General features: G+C 59.5%; 8 protein-coding genes and 3 non-coding genes across 11 annotated transcripts; 5 read left to right on the forward strand and 6 right to left on the reverse strand.

Annotated features, from left to right (window-relative positions):
- Positions 1 to 1,558: 1,558 nt before the first annotated feature.
- EHS24_007873 (uncharacterized protein) lies at positions 1,559 to 4,062 on the reverse strand (the record flags this gene model as incomplete). Its single annotated transcript, XM_028623212.1, has 5 exons — positions 1,559 to 2,410; positions 2,485 to 2,944; positions 3,004 to 3,256; positions 3,427 to 3,553; positions 3,994 to 4,062. The coding sequence occupies 5 exons, from the start codon at positions 4,060 to 4,062 to the stop codon at positions 1,559 to 1,561; spliced, it is 1,761 nt and encodes a 586-aa protein (XP_028476145.1).
- A 4,655-nt stretch (positions 4,063 to 8,717) lies between these two features.
- On the reverse strand, positions 8,718 to 8,819 carry EHS24_007874. The gene has a single exon. It is a non-coding gene; the product is annotated as a tRNA-Tyr (tRNA).
- Positions 8,820 to 9,048: 229 nt separating this feature from the next.
- Positions 9,049 to 10,979, forward strand: EHS24_007875 (uncharacterized protein; the record flags this gene model as incomplete). Its single annotated transcript, XM_028623213.1, has 2 exons — positions 9,049 to 10,443; positions 10,488 to 10,979. 2 exons carry the CDS (start codon positions 9,049 to 9,051, stop codon positions 10,977 to 10,979), a joined length of 1,887 nt encoding a protein of 628 aa, XP_028476146.1.
- Positions 10,980 to 11,402: 423 nt separating this feature from the next.
- EHS24_007876 lies at positions 11,403 to 11,507 on the reverse strand. The gene has a single exon. It is a non-coding gene; the product is annotated as a tRNA-Val (tRNA).
- Positions 11,508 to 13,307: 1,800 nt separating this feature from the next.
- On the reverse strand, positions 13,308 to 13,409 carry EHS24_007877. Its single transcript has one exon. It is a non-coding gene; the product is annotated as a tRNA-Tyr (tRNA).
- A 782-nt stretch (positions 13,410 to 14,191) lies between these two features.
- Positions 14,192 to 16,063, forward strand: TSA1 (cTPxI; the record flags this gene model as incomplete). Its single annotated transcript, XM_028623214.1, has 4 exons — positions 14,192 to 14,220; positions 14,662 to 14,768; positions 15,160 to 15,601; positions 15,985 to 16,063. The coding sequence occupies 4 exons, from the start codon at positions 14,192 to 14,194 to the stop codon at positions 16,061 to 16,063; spliced, it is 657 nt and encodes a 218-aa protein (XP_028476147.1).
- Positions 16,064 to 17,281: 1,218 nt separating this feature from the next.
- EHS24_007879 (uncharacterized protein) lies at positions 17,282 to 17,746 on the forward strand (the record flags this gene model as incomplete). The annotated part of the gene is made up of 3 exons (XM_028623215.1): positions 17,282 to 17,348; positions 17,405 to 17,539; positions 17,619 to 17,746. The coding sequence occupies 3 exons, from the start codon at positions 17,282 to 17,284 to the stop codon at positions 17,744 to 17,746; spliced, it is 330 nt and encodes a 109-aa protein (XP_028476148.1).
- Positions 17,747 to 17,955: 209 nt separating this feature from the next.
- On the reverse strand, positions 17,956 to 18,721 carry GET1 (GET complex subunit get1; the record flags this gene model as incomplete). Its single annotated transcript, XM_028623216.1, has 4 exons — positions 17,956 to 18,044; positions 18,083 to 18,175; positions 18,215 to 18,400; positions 18,448 to 18,721. The coding sequence occupies 4 exons, from the start codon at positions 18,719 to 18,721 to the stop codon at positions 17,956 to 17,958; spliced, it is 642 nt and encodes a 213-aa protein (XP_028476149.1).
- A 1,121-nt stretch (positions 18,722 to 19,842) lies between these two features.
- On the forward strand, positions 19,843 to 21,072 carry EHS24_007881 (uncharacterized protein; the record flags this gene model as incomplete). Its single annotated transcript, XM_028623217.1, has 2 exons — positions 19,843 to 20,301; positions 20,344 to 21,072. 2 exons carry the CDS (start codon positions 19,843 to 19,845, stop codon positions 21,070 to 21,072), a joined length of 1,188 nt encoding a protein of 395 aa, XP_028476150.1.
- Positions 21,073 to 21,546: 474 nt separating this feature from the next.
- Positions 21,547 to 23,838, forward strand: EHS24_007882 (uncharacterized protein; the record flags this gene model as incomplete). Its single annotated transcript, XM_028623218.1, has 4 exons — positions 21,547 to 21,688; positions 21,830 to 22,074; positions 22,114 to 22,186; positions 22,229 to 23,838. 4 exons carry the CDS (start codon positions 21,547 to 21,549, stop codon positions 23,836 to 23,838), a joined length of 2,070 nt encoding a protein of 689 aa, XP_028476151.1.
- A 179-nt stretch (positions 23,839 to 24,017) lies between these two features.
- EHS24_007883 (uncharacterized protein) lies at positions 24,018 to 25,258 on the reverse strand (the record flags this gene model as incomplete). The annotated part of the gene is made up of 3 exons (XM_028623219.1): positions 24,018 to 24,766; positions 24,810 to 24,943; positions 24,999 to 25,258. 3 exons carry the CDS (start codon positions 25,256 to 25,258, stop codon positions 24,018 to 24,020), a joined length of 1,143 nt encoding a protein of 380 aa, XP_028476152.1.
- Positions 25,259 to 25,260: the final 2 nt, after the last annotated feature.

The raw sequence follows: 25,260 nt of genomic DNA on the forward strand, positions 1-25,260 counted from the left end.
CGCCTTTGCCTGGCCCCGCGTTCCCCCCCGTTTCTCCCGTTCTCCCGATCTCCGGGTCCTTAGCCACATCACGCCACGACCAGAGCATATCCAGAGCACACGCCACGGGTCAGGACATCAGGAGAGCGTTTCCAGGACCCAAGACGCAGACCACACACCCACCAGGAAAAGTCAGGACGGCCAAGACGGCCAGGACCGAGGATCTCGCGTGATGCCACACACACACACACACACACAAACCACCAAAGATCCAGATCTCACGTCTCACACCGCTGTGCGCTTGGGACCCAGTCCATGCAGTCCACACCTACACACCGGGCCACACCCATGTGCTGCGCGCCCACAGGCAGCCAGGTATTGCCCCGGGGCCACCACCTCACCCCGTTTTTGCCCTGTGTGCAACGGATACATTCCATTCCAGCATGCCTCAATGCGTGCGCGCGCGGAGCTTGGCTGTCCGCCAAGCAGAACAGCCGGATCTCCCCCCGCCATGTGTCGTGCGGTATGGAACCCAGCGGCCAGCGAAATGTGGCCCCCTCAACCCCCTCCCCCCACCCACCGAAACGAGACAGAACGCCGCAGTACTACCCCAAACAGCAGCGAAACAGAATGGATCTGTGGCCAGCTGTGGCAAGAGCATACGTACATGCAGGCCGCAGGCATTGCCAGGCCACACACAGACTGTACTGTACAGCTGCTGAACAGTGCCTGCAACTGTCTCTGTCTGAGAGGTCTGTCTGAACCCAGGAGAGTGCACCCGAGACAAGACAACCACACGCCCCCCCCCCCCACCCCCCCCCCGGACCCCTTCGACCCCCTCGATCCCCTCCCCACCCACCCATCCATGTGTCCGTCCCACAGCGGCCAGTGGCTAGTGGCGGCCGCTAGAAGACAGGAAAAACGCGCAAAAAACAGTCTGACCACACGTATACACGCGTATGTACGTGCGTGAGGGAAAGCAAGGCTTTACCTTTGTTACCTTACCCATATGCCCCATTCATCTATAGCCCTTGCGCGCGCGCGCTAGCCCGTCTAGCGTCGGATATGGAAACCAGGTCGAGAGCCAGACCCGCAACACCACGTGTGGCAAAGTGCAACGGATCAATGGAAGCTACGGACCCCCAGAGTCGATTCGCAAAGCACTCGCCTCGCTCGCTATATTGCCCCCCCTCAGCCCTGTACCTGTTCTGTGGACATGATGATGCATGCTTTGAAAGGCTATTTGCTTATTCTTCTTCACTCGACTTCACCTCGCACTCCACGGCGCATATGGTTCTGTCTCTTTCTCTCTCTGTCTCTCTCTCCTCTTTCTTGACGGGGACGGCGCACTTCCTCCTCCTCTTCGCTCGCCTCTGGGCGAGTGGTGGTACAACTCTCTCTTGTGGGGGGGCCTCTTATATAAAAAGTAGAAAGAAAGAAAGAAAGAAATGGGGGGAAAAAACAAAAGGGCGACAAATTAACAACCTCGTGTGGGTAAACCTCTAGAGCGCGCCGGTGGGGTGGTGGTTGTGGTGCTGATGTGCGAAAGTTGGTTGGGGTTGGGTGGCAGCGTTCATCTCTAGAGCTCCATGTCGTCAATTTCAAACCCGGTCTCGTCGTCGCGCCGGCGGGCGTCGGCCTCCTCGGACGAGCTCTTGCCGCGGTGGCCGCCGAGGCCGTACTCGAGGTCGTCCTCGTCGTCCTCGGCCACGCCGCCACGCAGGCCCGAGTCGGGCACCTTGAAGCCCGAGCGGGAGCCAAACATGCCGCCGCCAATCATGCTGGCACGGGCCGTGAGGCTGAGCATGCCGCCGCGGTTGGGGATGGGGCTGGTTCCCGTCGGGGTCGAGCCGTGGAAGTGCAGGCCGTTCATGTCAGGGAGCGAGCCGAGCGAGTGCGGCGTCGTGGGGCCTGGGCCCGACGAGATGGACGAGTTGCGACGGCCCGGGTCGTTGATGCCCATGGCACGCGTGTGCGAGTTGCCGTTGGGCTTGAAGCCGAGACCGTTGGGGTTGGGAGAGCCACTGGTAAAGGCCTCGGAACCACCACCGAGCGACGAGGTCGAGTCCGACCCGGGACTCGACTTGCGGGGCTTGCTGCCAAAGTTGGCCACCTCGCGCAGAGACGATGGAGTGAGAGGCGCGGCGTTGGAACTTGGCGAGCGCAGGCCGGGAAGGTCACGAGCACGGGAACGCGCCGAGCCGGGAAGCGGAACAGTCTCGCCAGCAGGCGAAAGGATGGCCGGCCAGAGCGACTTGTCGGTCGGCAGCGAGCGGCCCTGGTTGCTGGTAGGGTCGAGGTGTGCAAGAATAGCCGCAGCCTCGAGCATCTGCACCTGCTGGTGCTTGCTCATCGAGATCTGCGTTGGCTCGCGCCAGTGCGGACTGTGCTCCCAGCGATGCTTGATCAGGCATGAAGGGTGACGGTACTCCTGAGAAATTGGGTTAGATGACGCCATACACTACACGACAAACAAAAAAGTCGGTCCTGGACCACCACACTCACTTTTGCGCAGTTTTCGCACTTGAACACCATGCCCTTTCTCCTGCCCTTGATACCGCCGGACCCGGTCCCGAGGGCCAGCTTCTCCCAATCAGGCTCGGTCATGCTAATCTCGCCATCGCCGTCCATGTCCATGTCGAGCTCGGCGCTGCCGCTTCGGCCGCCCGAACGCTCGTCGTCGTCGTCGCCATCAAAGGCCATGTCAAGCTCCATGTCGTCGGTCTGCGGCTGGATCGCAGGAGGAGGCTGCATACGCCCAGCAGCACCGGCGATGCCACGCGAGGGGAGGGACGCGGCAATAGCTCCCGACCTCGAGTTGGTACGAGACGATGTGGGACGACGGTCCGTCTTGGTAAAGTCAAAGAGCTGGGGCGAGGTACCAGTGAGGGCGGCGTTGGACAGACGACGGCCAGCAGGGATAGGAGAGCCAGTCGTGTTGTGCGTGACGAGGCTGGGGCGGGTGCTGTGTGCCCACGGGTCAGCAAAACGAAAGAAAGCCGAAATGGTTCAAAAAAAACTCACGCCTGAGCAGCAGTAAGACCCGAGTCGCCAGTGAGACCCAACTTGCCACGACCAAGAACGCCAGTAGTCGACGAGCTCATGCGACGAGCCTTGGTTGTTGCAGGGGGAGCGCCAGTGGTGGCAGCACCATTGGACCCTGCATTGGCAGGGGGACGTGTGGTGGACAGATAAGACGTCGCAGGGACAGACTGAGGTTCCACCCCGCTTCCACCCTTGGCCGATGACGAACGACCACCAGCAAGCGACAGGAGATCTGCACACACGCGTCAGCGATGGGGGTTCCGTGCTTCGAAAGTTGGCACGGCGAAGTTGTGCTACGCCCCGCAGATCCCCGTCCGAAGCCGGGGGACGGTGGAGTGAGAGGGGGGTGGGGACACGGGACAATAGAATTGTCCCAGTCATGTGCTGGGCCAAACGACTCACCAAAGGCATGGGCGTGCATCTCACCCTCCTTGTTACCATGCTCGCATGGCGGGAGGAAGCTGGGGTGCAGCAGGTCGACATTTGCATCGGGTCCAGGGGACGACGAGTTGTGGTGCAGGTCAATGGGCTGTGTAAGGTGGGAGAGAGTGGGTCAAAATAGTGGGCGGCGGAGGGTTGAGTTGGGTTTCAGAGGCCAAAAGTTCGGATCGGGGACGACGCGTCGTGGGGGAGGGGAGGGGGAGGGGAAGGGCGGGCGGTCGTCGGGAGCCGGGACAAAGTAAGGTGCCAGGGCATGTCCGACAGGGATGGAGATGGTGGGTGTGCATGGAACGGCGTCGGCGAGGTAGCAAGTGATGGAGGAGGGAGGCATCAGCATATGTATGTCCTTTGGGATAGAGGGCGGCGACCTGTGGGCACACCATGTGGAACTTGGCTTCCCCGTGTTGGACCCACCACCCGCCGACTTTTTTTGGACTAGTCGGGGGGCGGGCGGGCGGCGACGGCCAACCGGCTGAACAAGCAGACAATGGGAAAGCAACGAGCTGGTGGCCCAAGAACTAAACTTACGTCGAGAGCAAGAGTCGTAGCTGGCGGCGGCGAGCGCCATTGTGAGAACGCGGTGGCCACTGGGGCCATGGTGGTCGGCAAAGAACGAGCGGCGAGCGGGCGTTGCTGATTCAGGCGGACGTGTCAGCGCACTGGCTGTGCGGGCGGGCGGCGTGGCGGCTGGGGTGTGTGGGAAGAGAGAGAGAGCGGGAGAGCGATGTGAGGGATGATGCTCACGAAGGGGGAGGGGAGAGTGGTGAGGAGGAGGTTGTGGTGGACGAGGTGGGTGGGGGTTTACTGGATACGGAGGAGAGTGGTGAGTGGGTAGTGTGTGTGTGGATTAGAAGACGAGGCGATGATGGGCAAAGAAAGTCGGGGGAGCGGCGGAAGAATGAGAGACACAGAGTGAGCGCTTTGGTGGGGGAGGGAGGGAGGGAGGGAGAGAGCTAGAGCCGCGGGGGTGCCCGCCGGTCGGGAGGCAAAAGGACAGACAAGAGAGAGACTGGCAGCCAGGGCACATGGCGTCTGGTGCGCGCACAGCAGCCAAGGCCAGGACAGCCAGGACCCATTGCAACCACGCGCACGCACGCACGGCCGGCACAGCGTCGTTCCGGGTGAGAGAGAGAGGGCCATTATACTCCCGCGTCTGGCCGTCTGGGGTGAGGGCCTTCGTCTGCCCCTTTGTCTTCTGGTCGACAACGCTTCTCTGCCATAACGTGGGATCATCCAGTGCAACATGTTTGGAAAGCTGGGAAGCGACACACACACACACACATGTCGCATGCATACAAAACGACCACTGACCAAAGGCAAACATGCCTCCTCTCTCTACTCCTCCTAGTGGTTCTCACCCACATCTCAATCTCTTTCACCTCTTCTCCCGACCATCCCGCCCGTCTTTGCTTCCTTCCCTCTCTTGCCCTCTCCGCACATTGCCGCCCGTTGCCGCCTAACGCACCCCCCGTTGCAGTCTAACCTGCCCGTTCGTGTCTCTCTGGGCCTATTCAAACCATTCTTGGGCCACGCGATGAAGATCAGGTACGTATACGTGCTGTCAAGCTTAACGCCGTGGTCCGAACAATACATGGTCTCACTGCTCTCACTGACACAAAAGTCACCACCACGGTACACACACCCCTCTCTCTCTCTCTCCCTCAACAGAGCATCGGTGCGTGCGGCGGCCTCTTGTTGCCACTCTTGTGGGCCAACCCCGTCCTCCTGACATGAACGCCGGCGGCGTGGTGATGGATAGCGGGGCCCGGACTTACCCTCCGCCGTCCCTGCCCCTTGTGGGACGCCATCCCAGGACGCTGCCGACGGTGCGCGTGCGCCTTTTCATGCCCCCCCCCCCCCCCTCTCTCTGTACCTCTGACGAGCTGTCTCCTTCCTCTTGCGGGTCAGACGCCGTCGCGCAGTTGCTTTGGCTGCCGCGCACGGCGACAACGGTCCAACGGCACTACTTGCAACCCTAGAGTACACAATGACACATGTTGCTGGGGCACACCGTGGAGGTCGCGGGGCCAAGAACGCGGGGGGGGCGGCGGCGGCTTGGGACGTTTGGGACGTTGGGAGGTTGCCCAACCAACCACGTCGGCAGCTCGGCAGATTGTCATTCGAAATATATTTCGATCCCACACCCTACCCTACTTACAGATCACTCCCACAACCCGCGCAACGACAGCGTCCGCTCGCGTAAAAGTCTCTGTTCGTGGCGAGAACCCAAAGTTGGTGTCTAAGGGTTTGGCACCGTGGGGGTAGAGCAGCGGGGCTGGGAATATGAACCGGGAAGGGATATGCGTGCTGGTCATGTGACATGTATGGGACACCGGACACCAGAACCCACTCTTGGCGCCAGCGCTCCATCCGGAACAAGCGGGACAGCAGGCGGTGTCTCGAGTGTGATCGTCGTGCCCAACGTCTCCAAAAAAAAAAAAGTTGGAGCTAGCTAGAGTGCTCGTACTTCTCTGCTCTTTTTTTGGGTTTGACCTTCCAAACCCCCCTCTTTCCGCGTTGCATGAGCCTGATAAGACCGGTCGGTCGGGTCTCAAGATGCAATGACGCATGCACCATCACACGTGAGTACGAAGCTCTCTTGCATGGCCCATGGCCTCCAGGGCACAGGTGGCTATTGCGCTCGCAGAGGGACGACGGCATCGTCGGGAGGCACAGACGATCACCGACTGTCTCTCTCTCTCTCTCTGCACGACAGCACGTGAGAATCCCCATCAAAAGAGGACGGACGTCTGCGCAACTGTGAATTTCGCAACGACCAGGAGATACATGGCTACCTACGGGTCCAGAATTCCAGAGGCCTGAGGCCCATGACTTGTTTGTGCAGCGACCCTTTGTCGCCTTCGTTTCCGGCCGCTGTGACCGCCCTGTGTCACGGCAGACTCGGCATCGTCCGTTTCCGAGATCACCAGAGGGCCAGAGATTGCAAAGACACGGCTCAGCGGTGGGCAGCTGCGGCGGCGGCGGTGCTTCGTGGCCGCCGTTGTGCTGTCGCCTGTGGCTGTGGTTCCTTATTCTCGTCTCTGCAGCTGACTTTGCTCCGTTTTGGGCACTCATCCCTGCGTATCATATGAGAGTCGCACACCCACATGATGATAATGTCCCCGCGGCCCGACCGAGGCTCACCCCATACCCCGCGGGTTCGCTCCCTCTGTTCCGTTTCGCGATGTGCCACGGGGCACCACAGCGACAACGTCGCTTCTGACGCGGGTTCCGTGGAGCCTTGTGCTTCCAATGGGCACGTAAACGAGCTTCCTGTGGCGCCCATGTCCAGTGCGCCAGTGCCCAGTGGCCAGTGGCACACCCACTTGTCGCATTACAATGCGGAGACCCTTCAAACCAAGACTAACCATGACCTGCGCGCCTACATACCTCGTGGCAGGGTAGTCACCCCTCCAAATATAACATCACGTGGCCCCAAATGTCGCGTGAAGCACGACTTCCGGCGTGACGCAGCGCCCGCGGGTCCCAACAGCCAACAGCAGGATGCCTACCGGCAGCTGGCAATATGATTGCACGGCTCGACGGTGGCTCCACGGTTCAAACTGAGACAGCACAGCGCAGATTGCGACGACGGACAGATGGGCCAATGCCACCCAACCAAAACGATGATTGCTCCAAATGCCGGTACCTTTCAACCACCCCTTGAGATTGGTTGCTCGCCAGAAACTCCACCGCCGTGCCGCACAGTCTGGACACGATCAGGAAAATAGCCACCGAAAAATAAGCGCCCACCAATCCCGACGGGTCGTGGCACCCTTGGCACTTTGTCTTGGGTGGACGGGGCTGGACGGGACTCGGCGTCCTCAACCTGCTCCACAGCGAACCAGTAGCAGTGGACCATCCATGGCCACCACCACCACCGTTCCCTGCCGCCCCACAAGCGGACATGCACCCCCAGCCGAACCTTGAGCGCCTCGGCACCACGGCCCGTCCGTTCATGTGGAGTTCTCGGCCTTTGGTATCGGTGCGTCATCGCCAGGCGTGTTTTTGAACCTGGTTTGCCACACACGTTTTTGGCCAAACAAGAAGCCGGACGGTGGTTGTGTACGACGACAGGATAAAAAGGTTGCCGATACGCTCTGTTCGCGAGCACGTCGGGCGAGACCGACAGAGGGAGAGAGGTAGTGGGGGGCGCTGCAGGACACCACCTGCCGTCGGTGCCGAAGCGGCACGCACAGATGGATCAAGGGCGAGAGCCACTCAGGTAGCAAAATGTCAGGACCCGGTGGCGGCAGGTTGCCCAAAAAAAAAAGACAGTCTTAGTTGCCCACCTCCTGGGTTTATCTGAAGGGTTTCTCCACAATGCTCTCCCCCCCCCCCCCCCCGAGTCTGCGTGAGTGGCGCGCACGCATGCAACACCGTCCCACCAGGGGCCTTCTCCTATTCGCAGTCGGGGCCCGGGTCAGCGCGTCTTTGGGTTCTCGCTCAAGGGTTTCGACCACTGCGAGCAGCCAATGACCGGACAACAGTGCGCTCTAAGGGGGCTCGGCCAACATGCGACTGCTCGCTATCTATAGGCGGCCATCGCCATCACGCGACTGTCGATGTCTCCGCACACGTTCTCCGCACGCAAGGAACATGTAGGACGCACGTGGATAGGAAACTGCCACAGAACCCACTGCTATGCGACCGTGCCGTGCCATGTGAAGGCTCAGGTATTATCACACTGGTCTAGCACAGGTTGCGAGCCGATTGCTCAGAGAAACGGTGGGCAAGTGAGACTTGCAAATGTGGCAGGTGCCTGCACCTTGGCGTCGGCCAGGCTTGACCAGTCAGTGACTGCACTGGGCTACCCTTCCTATGCTACCGAGGTGCGGTGGACGCGATTAAGCCTCGGGAACTTGCGCAGTGGACGGCGGAGACGCCAACGGACGCAACATGTGCCACCTGTTCCGGAGCAGCGCCCAGATACCTATTGCAGTGCGCGAGCGTCCCACAAGACAAAGTGAAATGCGAATTGCGAATTGCGAGACAGTGGCAGTGAGCCCGTTGTCGGTCTTCGTGCTATCTACGTCTCTTGCAAGACACTAGTAGTGTCACAACCGTGATAACGGCACCTGATGGTGGCACTTAAACTAGAGAGCTAGAGATGGGTCGGAGCATTTGTTGTTCCTTCTGTCAAACGCCGTAGCAGTACCCGAGGCACTCTCTACTGCCCCAGACGCGTCCTGTCCACCTCCGGCTGGACAGACCAGCAAAAATATCGACATCTGCACGCAGCAAAAGATATATCTCGCTACCCTGATTCGAACAGGGGACCTACGGATTACTCTTCCTATCGGAAGGGAGGTAGAACATTACAGTCCGGCGCAATACCACTATGCTATAGCGAGGATATGTTTAAGGAATTGCAGAATTAGATTTATTCTTCTTCAACATTTGTTACGTAAAACCATCGGGCCGGCAATGACCGCATCATCACTTCCTCCCAGCCACTCGCGTGCCGATAACCTCCTGAAGAGCACTCCCTTCCTGTCTTTGTCTCTCTATCTCATCTCACTCGCTCGTCACGCATTCGCAGTCGCGTCTTACACAACAATATCCATCCTGGGCCGGCATACCATGTCTCCGGGCCGTGCGGGAATGCTCTTTAGCTGCATTCCGCCGCATTACCATGAAGCCGTCTTCACCTCCCGTCACGACGACGACGACTCGACGCGCTCGGCGGCGCTAGTGCCGACCACTCAATCTCACTTTGATCCCTCGGTCTACCCACCTCCATCTTGGGCAGCGACTCTGCCGTTCGACACTCCCGCTCCTCGTCGCGTCGTCGTGCCCACCATGCCGTCTCGTCAGACCTCCTCCCCTCTCCCCTCACCTCCCTCGAAGTCATGGCCCGCATCGGTCTCGCCACCCCAGCGCTCCCTGACGTCCACTCCTCATGTCGTCCAGATCGAGGACCCCGACAAGTCCATCAGGGAACTCGACGAGAAGGCAGAGCTCCCTTTCTCGTCGCTTGAGAACGGTGGCAAGGTTCAACCCAAACGACGAAACTACGCCCCCATTGTTATTGCTGCCTTTGTCCTCCTGGTCTTCCACAGCTCTCGCTTGGTGTGGAGCAAATACCAGGAGCACAACCTTTCCATCGACATTGGTACCTCTGCGTCCTCCTCTGCCGAAACCTTCATCACCTCCGCCTCGGCCACCACTCTGGACGAGCCGCGGCCTCAGCTGCCCGCCGACTGGTGGCACCGTTGCACCAAGCACCTCGTCGTACCCGCCGGCATGTACACTGACCGCCTGGACAAGCTCGCCGCAACGCTCAAGGGTGGCGCGTGGATCTCGGAACCCGGAGCCAGTGTCGAATACTACCTCGGTGCGTTTGGCCCCGGAGTATGGCACCCGAGCGAGCGGGCCTTCCTCGTCGCCGTCGACAGTGCTGGCAGCGTCACCATCCTCACTCCGGCGTTTGAGGAGGGCCGCGCCCGCCTCATCCCACTCCCCAGCGACGTGGTCAAGCGCGTCACCTGGCTGAGCTGGACCGAGAGCGAGTCGCCGTACACCGTCCTGATCAACCACCTGGGCAACAAGCCTCAGATCGTCCTCGAGGCTGGCGTGCGCAACTTTGTCGTCGATGGTGTGCACAGTGCCCAGAAGCAGCGCGGCATGGACCCCAGCCTCCCCGCGTTTGACGTCGGGTCCGCTGTGGCCTCGATTCGCGAGCGCAAGGACGAGCGCGAGATTGGCCTCATGCGCTGTGCCAACGAGGCGACGCTTCACGCCATCCGCAAGACGCGCATGCAGATGTACATTGGCATCAGCGAGAGCATGACTCGCAAGATCCTGTACAATGAAATGAGCCATGTGGGACTCAAGGACTACTCCGCCTTGGTGCTCTTTGGGCCCAACGCAGCCCTGCCGCATGGGTCCGGGACCGACCGCACCCTCGGGAGCGACGAGTTTGCCCTCATCGACGCCGGAGGGTACTGGGGCGGATACATTGCCGACATTACGAGGGTGAGCTAATACCTCAGTGGTGTGGCAAGCTGACACGACAACAGACCTTCTTCCTTCCCGACTCGAACATTTCAGACGAGCACCGTGAAGCCTGGGAGATTGTCCGTCTGGCCCAGCGCGCCCCGGCCAGTCTGCTGCACTACGCCGAGCCCGCCGATAAAGTACAGCTTTCGTGGCTCGACGACCGTGCCCGCGAGACCATCAAGCGCGGCATGGCCGCCCTCGGCGTGCCCCCGCAAAAGGGCCACAAGCCCGACTACACCGTCTTCACGCACCGTCTCGGCCACGGAATCGGGCTCGAGGGCCACGAGTCGCCGTATGCCGTCCAGGGGCCCCTGGGCGAGCGCGATGTTCTCACAGGCCACACGTTCACCCTCGAGCCCGGAGTGTATATCCCCCAGGACTCGGACATTGGAGACGAGAGCATCAGGGGGCTGGGTATCCGCCTCGAGGACGTGGTAGTTGTGCGGGAGGTGGACGGGCGCATGAAGGCCGAGTTCCTCACGGGACCGGTTGACAAGTGGGGTGACGTGTAGAGGAAATAGATAGATATTGATATGTATGGAACTTCTTAGCGCTGTTTGCCGTTGGCCTGGAGAGTGGACAGGAACCGCGCAGACCGTGTCAAACGACCCGGTCTGAAAATATGGGAAAATTCGGAGGGATAATCGCAAAACAACCGCATTCTTTCGTCCGTCCTTCTCCAACGGCCGACGGCCTTCATACCCTAAACAATGCATAGAACCCTCCCAGTCGTGCATAGACACACCACATCCCCCGTGTCCCTCACAGAAGACAAAGCACCGCCCCACTTGGCATCAGAGCCCACTGCCGGTAAACTCACAATGAGTACCGACTCTAAAAACATCATTCACGAGTACTGACGCCCCCATCCTTCTCTCAAAATACCAAAAAAGAAGCTTTTCTGTTACACCCCGAGAGGCTACAAGAGGATCAGATGACGTTTGACGGGGTCGAACCGCCGACCTTGTGCGCAACGCTACGGTCCTCGGAGAGGACTGCTAGTGTTAAGCACACGCTCTAACCAACTGAGCTAAATCGCCGTTGATGGAGGAGGTTGTGGTGGTGGCGAGAGAAGCGAGGAGAAAGAGGAAGGAAGGAAGGAAGGAGGATCCTCCTGAGGACGTCGGGTGGATGCTGGTGGGGACAGTACCCGAAAGTCAAAGGTGTCGTCCACGCCGCGGTGGCCACCCACGACTCGCGGGTCTTGGAGAGTGTGGGGTCTGACCTCGTCTCACGATGCTGCAGCTGGGTGAGTGACTGTTGTGTCGCTGTCGTATACATAATGCACCCATTCATGGTTGCGCCTCACTGTCGAGCCAGACACCTCATTCCCGTGCTTCTTGCTCTCGCACTGGCCTTTCGAGAGGAACTACACCTTCCACAGGGGCGCGGCCCGTCAGTCGCACCATATGTCCTCGTCATATATCACGGGCCAAAAGGCCACTTGACGCTAGACTTGCCTCATCTACGCCGGTGAACGGCTTGAGAGTTTCCCGGATCCTCCCCGTTCGCCTGGGGTAATGGAATGCTCAAGAGTAAGTCAAGGAGCATGGAAACCTATCTATGCGGTCTGTGATTGTGGCTCTCGGCAGTGCGCAGTGTGGGCAACCATGGCGACTTTTGTAATTTGGACAAATTCTCTTACCGTGATCCGCCGTCGAATAAACATTTTCGCCAAAAATGAGAACAATTCACAATATGTGTGCACCTGCATGGTAGCCCACACGATAGCAGCTCTGTAAGACCGCTAACATATATGAAGGTTGCAATGGGTGTTCAATGCAGTCTCGCGACTCCTCAAGATGAGTTACAGCACACTCAAGGCAGGTGCGCAGCCTGTATTATTGCGGCGCCGACTGACGGTAGGTAACAGAACACACGTCACCATCAAATTCTAGGCCCAGACGACACAAGACCACATGATGCTGTCCAGACGCACAGAAGGAGACATTCACCCCCCACACGGCACGGCGCTATATACTACTGTAAGACAGTCCCGCGGCGAGGCCGGTACCTACGGGAGAACATGCGACCTGGCACCAGGCCGGCCATGCGCAGTCGGGCCGTGTCGATGGCGTGTGCGAGTTCCTGGTGGTCATGTCTTGCAGACCATTAATTAGGTGACTTGAGGCAGCCAGCGCACGCCAACTCGGTCACGGAATAAGAAGCAAAGACGGTCGATGACATGGAGGGCCGTGACCACCAGGCGCCCGTTACGGGCCGTCGTTACTCCCTTTACATACTTTAACAATGTGGTTCATACACAGCCCCTGTCGTTCAACCACGGCTGACGTCTGCACTCACTGTCCCAAAACGTGGCGCCCGGGGGAGGCGTCCGAGGCTGTGGAGGCTGAAGATGAGGCGCGGAGGCGGGGGGTTGAGGCACACGAGACATGGTTCCTTATCTTTCGGAAAAGTCCACTTATTCGGGGCTGCAACTCGCGACGGGATGCTTGAATTCTCTTGGGGGGGGGGGGGGATGCTGCACGGATCTCAAGAGAGGAGAGTGGCGGGGAATGGAAGTGGGACCCCGGTTGATCGTGCTGCGTTGGCGCGCTGGCGTCATATGGCCCAAGAGTCTCATCATGGTGCCGGCATAAATACCTCCCACGTACCCACATCCTTCCTATCCCGCTGTCAACCATTTCACAGCAGTTAGAAAATGCACGTCACATCGCTTGGAGGGTGCGATGGTGCGAATGTGGCATGTGTGTGGCGGTCGGTGTGTTTCCGATCGGCATCACTCTCCATCCCATCAATCAACTTTCAACCGACTTTTCTTCCTCTCAAAGCACTTCCAAAAAGCAACCTATGCATCTGCAGAGCAGGCAAAAGATATATCTCGTTACCCTGATTCGAACAGGGGACCTACGGATTACTCTTCCAATCGGAAGGGAGGTAGAACATTACAGTCCGGCGCAATACCACTATGCTATAACGAGGAGATGTTTGTTAAAAATTGTCATTAATTATAACGTTTATTCGTGTTGTCCGGCCGAAGCGTCCGAAATCTTTTCGTCAGATCTCATAGATTACTAAGCCAGGTTTGCGCAGCAGTGCCCAGCTTATTGCTGACCGAGCAATAAGGTGAGTGGACTGGTGACGGTGTTTGTACCCACAGGGACGACGCATGGGACGCCTCCGTGGACCGTCTGTGGTAGACAAGACAGGACACACATGGTGTGAGGTGACGGTAGCTGACGGTGTTATGGCGCGTTGACTCGTGAGCAATGTACGCGCCCGAGTCAACGACGCGGTGCTGATTCTAACGGTAGTAGTACGTCGTAACGGCCCCTCCGCGTGGATAAACTTCTCGGGTGGACGCTCTGGTTCAGCCTGACGGCAGAGCAGGTTTATCTCGGTCGGAGGCTGAGGTCCGGCGTGCCGGAGCAGACTTTTGTTAGCTCTGCGTCCAACCCTGCGGTGAGCCCGAGAACCCACCCACCACCCAGTGGTCGTGTCGCCTTGGCGCTTACGCGACCAACCTCGTCACACTACTACTGTTGGACAGGCTGGGCCCTGTGTTGACCCATGAACCACTAGGCAACTGTGCCCACGTCACGGAAAGCCGCGCTTGCCCCGATTTCGGGGTCGACCGCCGTCGCGCCATCCCAACGTGCATGACGGCGCGGTTGGGCCACTTCAGGGCAGGTTATAAGATTGGACATCTCACCCGTTCGATACCTTTCTTTTCACCCATCTTCTCTTAAAACACCTAGAAACAATGGTCGCCCAGATCCAGAAGCCCGCTCCGTGAGTAACATTGTGCCAGTGTTCCAGCGAGGTCGCTGTCGACGACACGACGAGGAGGACGTGTTGGTGTCTTGCGTGCGGAATTTTCCGGGCTCGGCGGACGTGCCGAGAGATAGAGGATAGAGAGCGCGATACGCGCGGCCACTCCGCTGGCAGTCACTCTCCACGCACCGCGAGCCGTTGCGTCGCGGTCTAGTGACCCAACGGCGCCGACACTACACATGTAGAGTGTGCCCCGCGTACGCGGAGTGGTGGTGTGGCACGAGAGTGGCGGGGTCCTCCTGTCGTTCGGAGCACGTCGTTCTGCGACCTTCCACGCGTCCAACGCGCGCTACATGCGCTCTGCAAAGCGCACAGCCGCCCCGCTCCAACGTACAGAGGCGCCCGGAGAACATACAATCGCTCTGCAAATGTAGATCCCACAGCTGACCGCCCTCCCAGCGAGTTCGCCGGTACCCTCGTCAAGAACGGCGAGTTCTCCGAGATCAAGAAGGAGGACTTTGCCGGCAAGTGGGTCGTGCTTTTCTCGTATCCAATGGACTTCACTTGTGCGTCTGCTTCCCCTCTATCTTCCTGAGCTTCCTGGGACGAAAAAGAAGGCCGGACGAATGAGTAATGGCGATGTTGAAGCGATGGTCACCTCCGGAAGGTCGCGGGACTTTTTTCCCCGATGTGCCACTCTTGCTTCACACTTTTCACCCATGCATGCCAGACACTCTCGGCAAGCTCCCCAGCACTGCTGGGGCATATGCGAATATGTCTGGACTGTGCGAATGGGTTCAGAGTCCTGCCTGCTCTACAGACAGCAAGGATTGATGACCCGGTGTCGTCGGCCCAATGGCGGTTTTGTCGTTTTATCCTATCTGCTTGGACCGACAGTTCCCGCACCACCATACCCCCATCTCCTGAGCTTGTGTACACGTTGCTAACCTCCCCCAGTCGTCTGCCCCACCGAGATCCTTGCCTTCAACAACGCTCTTGAGCAGTTCGCCGCCATCAACACCGAGGTCATTGCCTTCTCGACCGACTCGGAGTACACCCACCTTGCCTGGTCGCAGACCCCCCGCAAGGAGGGTGGCCTCGGCCCCGACCTCAAGCTCGGCCTCCTTGCCGACCGCAACCACGCCATCTCGAAGGCCTACGGTGTTCTCCTCGAGGAGGAGGGCATTGACCTCCGTGGTACCTTCTTCATCGACCCCACCGGTACCCTCCGCGCCTCGCACATCCACGACCTCCCCGTCGGCCGCTCGGTCGAGGAGACCATCCGTGTTGTCAAGGCCTTCCAGTTCACCGACGAGCACGGTGAGGTCTGCCCCGCCGGCTGGGAGGAGGGCAAGGACACCATCGACACCGGCAACTCGACCGCCTACTTCTCCAAGCAGTAAGCGTGCCCCGTGGCCCCCCCTCCTTTATCGTCCCCATTCCACCCCTCCCCCTATAGAGAGTAGACGCGGAATGGGATTAGAGTGTCGTTGAGAACAACCAAAACCATCGATGGATTAGTGCAGAGTGCAGCCTTAACCCGCGCGCATAAGCCAATCTGCAGTCCATTTAAGAAAGAGTTCCCAGTGTTAGAGAAGAGAGCCGTTGTCAGAGTTTGTGGCTCGCTCGACCTGAGAGCACCGAGTCCCCCAGGGTGCTCCCTCTCCCACGCTCGTTCCCGTTCATTGCGCAGTCTATCTCTCGTCTCGTCTTCATTCTCCGCTCCTCCCTTCCTTCTCTTCCCCACACACAATCGCACGTGCACATTTCTGAGCCCCACAGCGCCGAAGACGCCAGCGTCACCCTCAAGCGTGAGGCCCCCGGTTCGGCCGAGAAGCCCAGCAAGCGTGCCCGCAACTAGGCGCCGTAAACACTGTAGCTGTTGTAGCTGTACATTGAACTTCGCTCCAAGAGAATGTGACCACCGTGTCTTTACCAAGTCGTTGAAGGTTGGGTTGGTCTGGTCAGTGGCCACAACCCCCGTATCTCGCCCCCAAGACAAAAGGAGCGGGAAGGTGAAGGGGAAAGTGGCGCGTGCCCCCAGAAACGCCGTCTTTATATACTGCACCCTCGCAGGTTTGCCAAGTCCCGTTCGCTTCTGGCAGTGCTGGCTTAATCAGCTATCGGTCAGTTTTCAGGAAGTACCGGCCCGTCGGCCGACGCGACCACGGACCGTCCACGCCGATAAAGGTGTTGAATCGGAGTCGGAGGTGTACAGACGACGTACAGTGTCCGTGAACAGGAACTTGTGATTATACCGAGGGACTGCGTACAGGTCTCGGTTGATATACACGTTGCCGGTCGGGTTCTCGGAGCCATGTTATCGAGGCCTCGAATATCATGGTGAATACCGCCACCCTTTCCGTCACTTGCCTGCCTAATGCCCCCAGCTCGTCATGATGTCAACGTGGGTCCCAACTGCCATCACAGCAGACGCCATACCGAGTCTGTAGACGACAGCCGTAGACGACAGCCGTGCTTTCAAGTGCCATGCGCCTGAGGGAATTGGCGAGGAACATGTTGCTGAGACGGGGGACATCCACTGAGCCACTGAGATCTGGATCTCGTCAGGGTATTTGGGATGGGTATCATCTAGATTTGGGCCGGCATGACAGGTGCATGAAATGCGGTAAGAGAAGGACACAACCGTTAACTAGAGTAGAGCGTGAGTGGAGCGTGAGTGGAGCTTGCAAGAGTTCAAGCGTTGAAGGTTCTTTAGAAGCCAGGAGCCAGGTGCCAGGTGCGCAAAACGCAGGGGAGGGACAGGGGGCCTTACTCGCTGTCCAAGATTGAACTGGGTCCGCATAACTGTGCTGTCGTGTTTAATGTTAGACTGCAAGACAAGTGAGAGATGGAGCAACACGACAACCAGGACCCTCTCCCGCTCGACAGTTGTTCCGCCGTTGGCGTCGCAGATCGCCGAAAGTCCACCACCTCGGCTTCTCAAGTTCCCGGCGGCATTCAAGTCCGCCGCTTACCTCCATCTCCGTGTTTCGTGTTCAACACTTACACCTTCTATCCATCTCACATCCCCTCTCTCTCATCACACACACACACACACACAAACTTAGTGCCCACCATGTCGTTTGTCCTCATTGCCAGCATGCGTGCGCTCAACAAGGAGGCCGCCGAGGAACTCATTCCTCGTGAGTCGACTTCCGCCAGGTGCAAGAGTGCTCGCAGCAGTTAACATGATGCGCAGTGCTCAAGGCCGTCGCTGCCCGTGCCAACTCGGACGAAGAGGCTGGTACCCTCCGCTTTGAGCCTGTGAGGGACCAGAAGGACCCCCTTAACTTTGTCATCATGGAGGAGTATGCCAGCAAGCAGGCCGTTGGTGGTAAGTCGTCCGCTCCCCATCTGCCTGAACTCTTGGGGCGGGGCGACAATGCTGGACACGCGCTGATATCAACTTCTAGTTCACGCCGCCGGTGAGGCTTTCAAGAACCTCGGACGTGCTGGCGCTCGTCTCATTGAGGGCGGTGGCAAGGGTATCAAGCTTACGACGTTTGACCGTCTCACTGCGGTGCCAAAGTCCAAGCTCTAAGGCATAGTGCTGGTCTGAAGCGAAGTCTGTACAGGCGTTGTACAATGCATGTCATATCACTGATCATGGAACGCTGTTACTGTCTAGCGTCTTGGCTGCGAGCAGCGGCTCTACGGTTGCGAAAGGATATTTATCCACTCAGGGAGGTTGGTCAGTCGCTGTTCGAGCAGTAGTATCCGTACATTATGCCAGTGCAGTCTATCTCAGATCTAGTCCAGTCCATCATGCTCAACCTCCTGAATCGTAGCAGTCTGCTTCTCGGGCACGGCGACGGGCACGCCCATAGGTTCGGCAACAGCTGGCTGTCAGATCCTGTACGGTCCGGTTGTAACTCACGAGGTGCAGGCTGGAAGAAGGGCTTGACAATCTCCTCGACCGAAGTGAGAACACGCTTGCACACGGTACCCCAAGCGGCCGAGCTCACGGATCCTGTACATTAGCATTCACTTCACAGAGCACACCACTCACCCTTGGGAGCACTGGGGAAACGAAGGATGTAGGCAACAGGCGCAGGAACCCACTGCGCAGGAAGCCAGAAGACGGGCTGGCGGCGGTACCACCAGACAAGGACAAGCTGTGCACCAGTAGTGGCAATCCAGATAAGAGTGTTGAAGCGGAAACCAAAGGTCGAGCGCGACGAGGCGAGCACGGCGTCTGTAGGTATCAGTGGGGCCCACGGACCTGTTGGCCACCCAACTCACTCGTCTTCTCCAGATCAGCAATGCCCTTGTCGACCTTACGCCTGAGCTTTGCCCACTTGGCAAACTCGTCTTGGCTGGAAGTCCGGTTGAGTTCGGCCTTGTCCTCGAGGACCTGCTTGCGGAGACGCGACTGGTCACGGTGGGCTTTTGAGAGGAAGATGGAGCTGTATGCAGAGAATGCGGCTTCCTGGAGGACGCTCTTGCCAATCCAGGCAACGACCTGCGTGAGAAGGACGACGAGGAAGATGATCACGGCGAGGTTGGGGTCTGCCATGGTGTAAATGGATGGTGCCGAAGTAATGAGTGTCACAGAGTCGAGCGACAAGGTGGCCCCCTCCACTCTTCTCCATGGAACGTACAACGTAGAACAATGACGACCTCGGAGCCACGTGATTGAGAGAGGGGGCCGGATAAGGTAGTGTGAGTTCTAAACAATTTATTGTTCTGTATTCTTTTTAATTTATCCTAAATGAGGTGGCTGGATAAACACAGCGGGAGCAAATATACCACGTGTCTTTGCTCAATTTGCCCCCGCGAGTGCGTCCCTTCTCTCACCTGAACCCGTCCCCCTTCCTCTCCCACCCAAGTTACACACAAACAACTGAATCCCACCTGCGTCACGGACACAATCCTATCAACAACAATCCCATCTACCACACACCCCCGCCATCCACCCTTCCACCACTGCCACTCATCATCTTGAGCGTCATGGCATCAAGGTCGGGGCCGCCGCGCACTCCCGCGGCCCCTGTCGCCAGCAATCCGAGCGCACCAACAACCAGCAGCCGGGTGGCCAAGGGCGTCAACGGGACCGCGGGGCCCTCAGCAAGGAAACGCGCAACAACGCGTCCAGAAGAAGGCAGTGACGCCTCCGACCGTGAAAGGAAGAAGGCGAAAACAGACGTAAGTTGTGCACGGAGAGGTGGAGATGTGGTTGATGCTCTGACATCTGGGGTTTGGTTTACTGACGATCATTCACAGCGACAACGAGAACGCGAGCCTCAAAATGTGAAGAGCCATGGCACACGAGCCAACGCGCTGGCAGGTGCACCACCAGCTTTCAAACCACGACCTATTGGGGTAAACGGCCCTTCAGATGCGGACGATGGACCGCCGCTCGACCTACCGCCCCCGCCAAGCGAGAAGAGGATTGCGCGACGAAGGGAGTCGACGCGGGCAAAGCTCGCGCATGCCGTTGCGAGTCCTGCGCCAACACGAGCGGCACGCGACCTGGCAGCGGCTGCGGGAGACTCGGATTCCGACAATGACTCTGGGGCAACCCGCGCGCAGAGCCTGTTCACGCCGCGCGCTCCAAAGCCCGTCGCACACCTCAACTTCAGGCCCATTACCCGCCCACGGCCAAGTGCTGCACCACCCCCATCACCTGGCGCATTCATGGCCCCACCGCCCAGCGTGCCCCGTCGGGCAGCGCGCAAGAGCCGACTAGGTGGAGCGATCATGGAGGGTACAATACCTCTTCCCATTGCCGACACGCCCGTCATTAACAAGAACCGCGAGCTGCGACGAGATGGCGAGCGCCGATCGTCAATCGGCCTGCGCGGACAGCGCGCCAGCTCGTCATTTGAGCGTGGAGAGCCAAGCTATCCACACTCGTCGGTGTCTCCCTCGCAGTTTTACAAGCACATTCCGCCAGACCTCCCGGAACCTGTCAAGGCGCGGTGGCTCATTGCGTGGTGCGCCAGGCGCACGATGGACGAGCACACGAGCAAGTCAAAGGCGAGACAGCGCGCTGCCCCCCCTGACGAGGTGGACAAACTGCTTGGCGACGTGGTAGACGACTTTGTCGCGTCAGTTGCAAAAGGCAACCTTGACACAAACATTTTTCCCACAGACGTGAGTCGACTTGTGGCCCCGGAATTGCAGCTGACATCCCAGGGAGCATCAACTTCTGCCATGCCCGTCCGACCACACCCACGGAATGTCGACAACCGCGCGACACTCGAGAAGGAGCAGGCCATCATCAGGCGGATGAAAGCCGAGGATCGCGACTGGTCCCGTATCGCCGCCAACGCCAACGCGCAACAGGCGGCCGTCGTCTCCGAGTTGAGCGTCAAGGCGCGAACACACGCACCACCAGACATGTCTACAGCCCCCGAGTGGCTCCAGCGCGCATTGCGCGTTGCTGACGATGTGCTTGCTGGGGGCGACAAGGACATCGGCTCAGCAGGCAACTTTGGCCAGGTCGAATTCGAGGTCGACATGCTCCATCAGACCTCACATCAGGCACACCAGTACGCATTGCAAGCGCAGCGATTCCTTGACGGCATCTTCTCCTCCCTGGCCTCAGATTTGCGCGCCCGTGATGGAGAAACCCGTGTGCCCCCTCCTACCGACGACGCTGGCGCCGATGCCGAAGCAGCCGTCCTTCTCTCAGCAGCTGCCGGGCCGTCCCGTCCCCGTACCGACCCCATCAACATGCTCCGTGCCCTGGCCTCTGCGGACGCCAAGAAGCAGACCCCCGAGACCGTTGCCAAGGCCGCCGCCGTCGCCGCCGTCAGTGCTACGCCGCGCGCACCGGCCCTCACACCAAGGCGAGCCGGACCAGGCGCCACCCCGCGCCGTGCCGGCGTGTACGGCCGGGCTGGCACTCCAGGCAAGCGATAAATGTTGTCTTGCTCCCCTGATGCCCCTATTCGATAATTCTAGTTCGTATTTTTGCTACTCTTCCTTATTGCGATGTATTCTAGTGGGAACCCTTTTGATATTGACTGGCCGTAGTTGCATGCATATTGTGCCGTTATTTGGTTGTTGTTGGGATGGGGAGACGGGGGCGGGCTGAGGGGAGTGCGCGGCGCATCCCGCCACTCGTGGAAAGCATCCGTCACTGATCTGGCGATCTGGGCGGTGTTGCAATCCTCTCCCTCGTTGTTTCCTCCACATCCATCTACACTCCTTGCACCCTTCACTCACAACCATGTCGCCCCCGTGTCCAGGGTAACAACGCACAGCCGTACCACCGTTACACCACCCCGACCTTGTCCTGCCACGACTAGCACCCCCTACTCCCCCTTCACCCGTTCACAAGTCTCCTTCAGCTGAGGGGACAGCGGACGACGCGCTTGCCCCACTTCGCCCATCATGGAGGACGAACCTGTCATTGCCTTGGCGAACGACCCGTACCTCCAGTACCAGCCGGCGTTTGCGTACACTCTCCCCATTCAGCTCCTCGTGAGCGGTATCACCCTCACGTTGCTTGTCGTGCTCCTCATTCATCTCCTCTGTGAGTAGGCAGGTATCTGTAGCCTTTCCACAGTGTCCGTTTCTGGACATCTGCGATCTCTTGGCAGGCATCGTTTCCATGTGTGCACGCGCGCGCACCCTGTCTCTCACCGGTATAGGCCTTGCAGAGCTAACACGTCAGTCACGACACAATACCACTACCCCCTAGCCCCCCTCAATTATTGTCTCCAACTCTCATCTATCATCACCGTCCTCCTCGGCGTCGGTGTACGCATTGGGGTCATCCTTCGCCACTCGTCTACGAACGCAGACCAGTGGCCGTATGATCTCGACTATGTCGCTGTACCTGTTCCGTCCCCGGCGTGGAACGTCGGCGAGGACGCGGCGTGGTACCTCCTGCAAGCTATCAGTAATGGCCTTGCCAACGTGGGTGGCTTGTCTTGCACCAATTCTAACCCATCGCAGCTTACCCATATACAATTCCTTACTCTCCTCTATCCGTCGCGTACCGAGGCGCGTCTCATCTACTTCATCTTGGGTAAGCTTACGGCCATTCCCAACTCTTTAGCTCACGCGCCAGGCCCTCTCGCCATAGCGTCCTCGGCGCTCTTCTTCTGCGCGCTCTCGTCGTCCCAGGTCGTCATCGACCTCGGGGACGCTATCCGCAACGTCTTTTCCTCGTGTCTCTTGCTCATCTTCACCATCTCGCTGTGTATATGGGGCTTCCTCGTGAACCGGCGCCGCGCCTGGCGCCTGGACGGCGGCACAGGTGTGTTTGGCATGGGCGCCCTCGGTCTGGCGTTTGTGACTACCGCCGTCTCCTTTGTGGCTGTCAAGGAAGAAGGCATCGATTGGCTCCAGCACCTCATCTGGGCGGCTGTCCTATGGCAGACCTGGCTCGGATGGTGGTGGTGGGTCGGCGCGGGCATGGGAATCGGTGAAGTCGAGGACCTCATGGAACGCGCCATTCGCAAGGGGCGGAGGGCGGCACGACACGCACACCGCCAAGACGTCATTGGCGGCGCTGGGACGGCGAACACTGCCGCTGGCCGGCGCGCTCAGACCATGGCAGGAATGGTCAAGACGGCATCCAACTCGGCCGTCGTGGGTATCACGACTGGATTCGCTTCCATCCTCCCTTCCCACTCTGGATCTGGCGGGTCGGGTGGCGACAACCTGCACCGCCGCGCGACCGCGCGTGTTGTCTCTCCGAGGGACAGGGACGAACGTGGTATGGACGTCGAAGAAGGCATTCGCGAAGATATCGAGCTGGGATCGCTCCGTCTGCGCGAGCCCCATGGTCCGCGGACGGTGGCGACAGAGGAAGGCTCGGCCGGCCGGCAGCAACCACCCTCGTCCAACTCGGAAACGTCGAGTACTTCCCGCACACCGTCCTTGCACCCTCCCCGCACCGCCGGAGAACTCATCATCTTCCCGGCCATTTGGCTGCAGGTCTATTTCCGCCGCCTGCGTCGCGCGCACGAGGATGCAGCACACAAGTCGGCTGTCGAGCAGGCCGAACGGCGCAAGCGCGTGCCCAACATGGCTGGCACGGTCATCCCCGAGGAAGGCTGGGGACTGGGTGCATACGGCGTGCGCGAGCATGCCGAGAGTGCCCGCCGCGTCGCAGAGGCCGATCGACAGATCCGCGCAAACCACCTGTTGGGTAATGCCGCGGACCCAGGAACCGGCGACGAGGCGGACGTCGACGGCGACGGCGACGGCGATGGCGATGGCGATCCCCTCAGCGACCCAATGACCGACGTGCTCGAGGACGACGACGACGACAAGGACCGCGTGGCCGACGGCCGCGAGGGTACCTCTGGAACGACGGTGGTCGAGGAACGCGAAGTGCATCGTCATGATTCCTCGCCACGGCCCCGGTCTGCGCGTGCCAGGTCGATACAGCTGTCGAGGCGCACAACACCGGCGCAGTCTGTCCGGGGATCTGTCGACCGTGTACGCGAAGGCGACGAATCCCGCACACGGCGAAGGAGAGACGGGGAAGGAGGAGCGGGAGAGAACGAGTCTGAATGGGTCGACATTGAGGAGAACGAGGATGCTGCGGGCCCTAGTGGTCGAGGAGGTGGAGCTGCTGCAGCCGACCCGGCCCGTCGTGGACAGGGCACGGGTTGGAGCTGGTGGGGACCGCTCAAGGACATGCGTCTCCAGGACCGCAGTAGGTTCTAGGCCAGATCGTTCCCCCGCGCCTCTCGCGCTTGTTGTATTTTACGGATGCATGATCATGGGTCTTTTTAAAAGAACAGTATAGGCATGTGTACAACAGGCACTCGGGGAAGGTGCAGTGGTGGCGGTTGGGTAGGTGTCGTTGGGTGTCTCTGGCATATGCGAAGCAGGCGGAACAGTGTCTATGCCTTCGTCTTGCGCTTCTTGGCCGCCTTTTCGGACGATCCGCTGGCCTTGTTGGCCTTGTTGGCAAACATCTTGGCTTGAAGAGCAGCAAAGGCGTCGTCATCGAGGTCGTCAGGATGGGCCTCCTCCGCCTTGCTCTTCTTGCTGCTGGCCTTGTTGCCGAACATCTTGGCCTGCAGAGCCGCGAATGCGTCGTCGTCGAGGTCGCCGGGGTGGGGCGCGTCCACAGGCTCCTCGGTGGTAGCGGTGGCTTTCTTGCCCTTCTTACCGCCCGCAGACTTCTTGCTAGCACGTGTCTCCTCAATCTTGCGGTACTTGGCCTCGAGAGCGTCGAGACCACCTGAACGCTGCTGCTGACGACGAAGAATCAACGCCGCGAGCGCGTCCTCGCCGTCACCAGTCTTGCCGCTCTTCTTGTTCTCCTTGTCGTCGGCCGCACGACGACCTTTCTTGCCACTGCCGTAAAACTCGTCCCAGACACCCAGTTCCTTGGCCGCCTCCTCGGCAGCAGCAGCATCCTTTTCGGCAGCACGCTTGCGTTTCTTGGCAGCAGAGGTGTCGGTGGACGAGGTGGTCCATTTGCGCGTGCTTTCGATGGTTCCGGCGGTGATCTCGGCTTCAACAAGGGCAATCAGGCGCGTCTCGTCCTCGTGAGTCGAGTGTGGGATGCGCTCGAGAATGCCGGGCCACGAACCCTTGGTCTGGACAAAGGCGGCGCGCAGGTCAACGAGCTCTTCTTCGGAGCCTGGGCGCAGGTCAGCAGAGCAACTTATGCGCCTCCCACCTACCTTGGTACTTTGCCTTGTCCTCATCAAGGGCCTTGCGGTCAAAACGCTCAAACAGGTCCTCAAAGTACGCGTCCCAGCCAGCCTCGCCAGCCTCGTCAAACTTGAGCTCGTCGGTACGGCCAGTGGCGTCGTAGCTGGGACAACATGAGCACTTGTTGCGCCCTTCCAATCTCCCATGCAACAACGTACCGCTTACGCCTCTTTTCATCACTCAGCACCGCCCAAGCAAAACCAATCTTCTGGAACTCGACGTGCAGGACGGCACGCTCCTCCTCGGACTTGCTGGCGTGTTTGTCCGGGTGGCAACGGAGCGCGGCCTTGCGGTACGCCTTGCGCAGGTCGTCTGCGGACGCGTCCTTTGTGCAGCCGAGGGTGACATAGAGAATGTCGAGAGACTCGGCCTCGGACGCGGAGAAGAAGGTGAGAAGGGGGTCGGATTCCTCGGACATGG

Source organism: Apiotrichum porosum, assembly GCF_003942205.1.
Source record: "Apiotrichum porosum strain DSM 27194 chromosome Unknown scaffold_6, whole genome shotgun sequence".
Classification (NCBI taxonomy): Eukaryota; Fungi; Basidiomycota; class Tremellomycetes; order Trichosporonales; family Trichosporonaceae; genus Apiotrichum; species Apiotrichum porosum.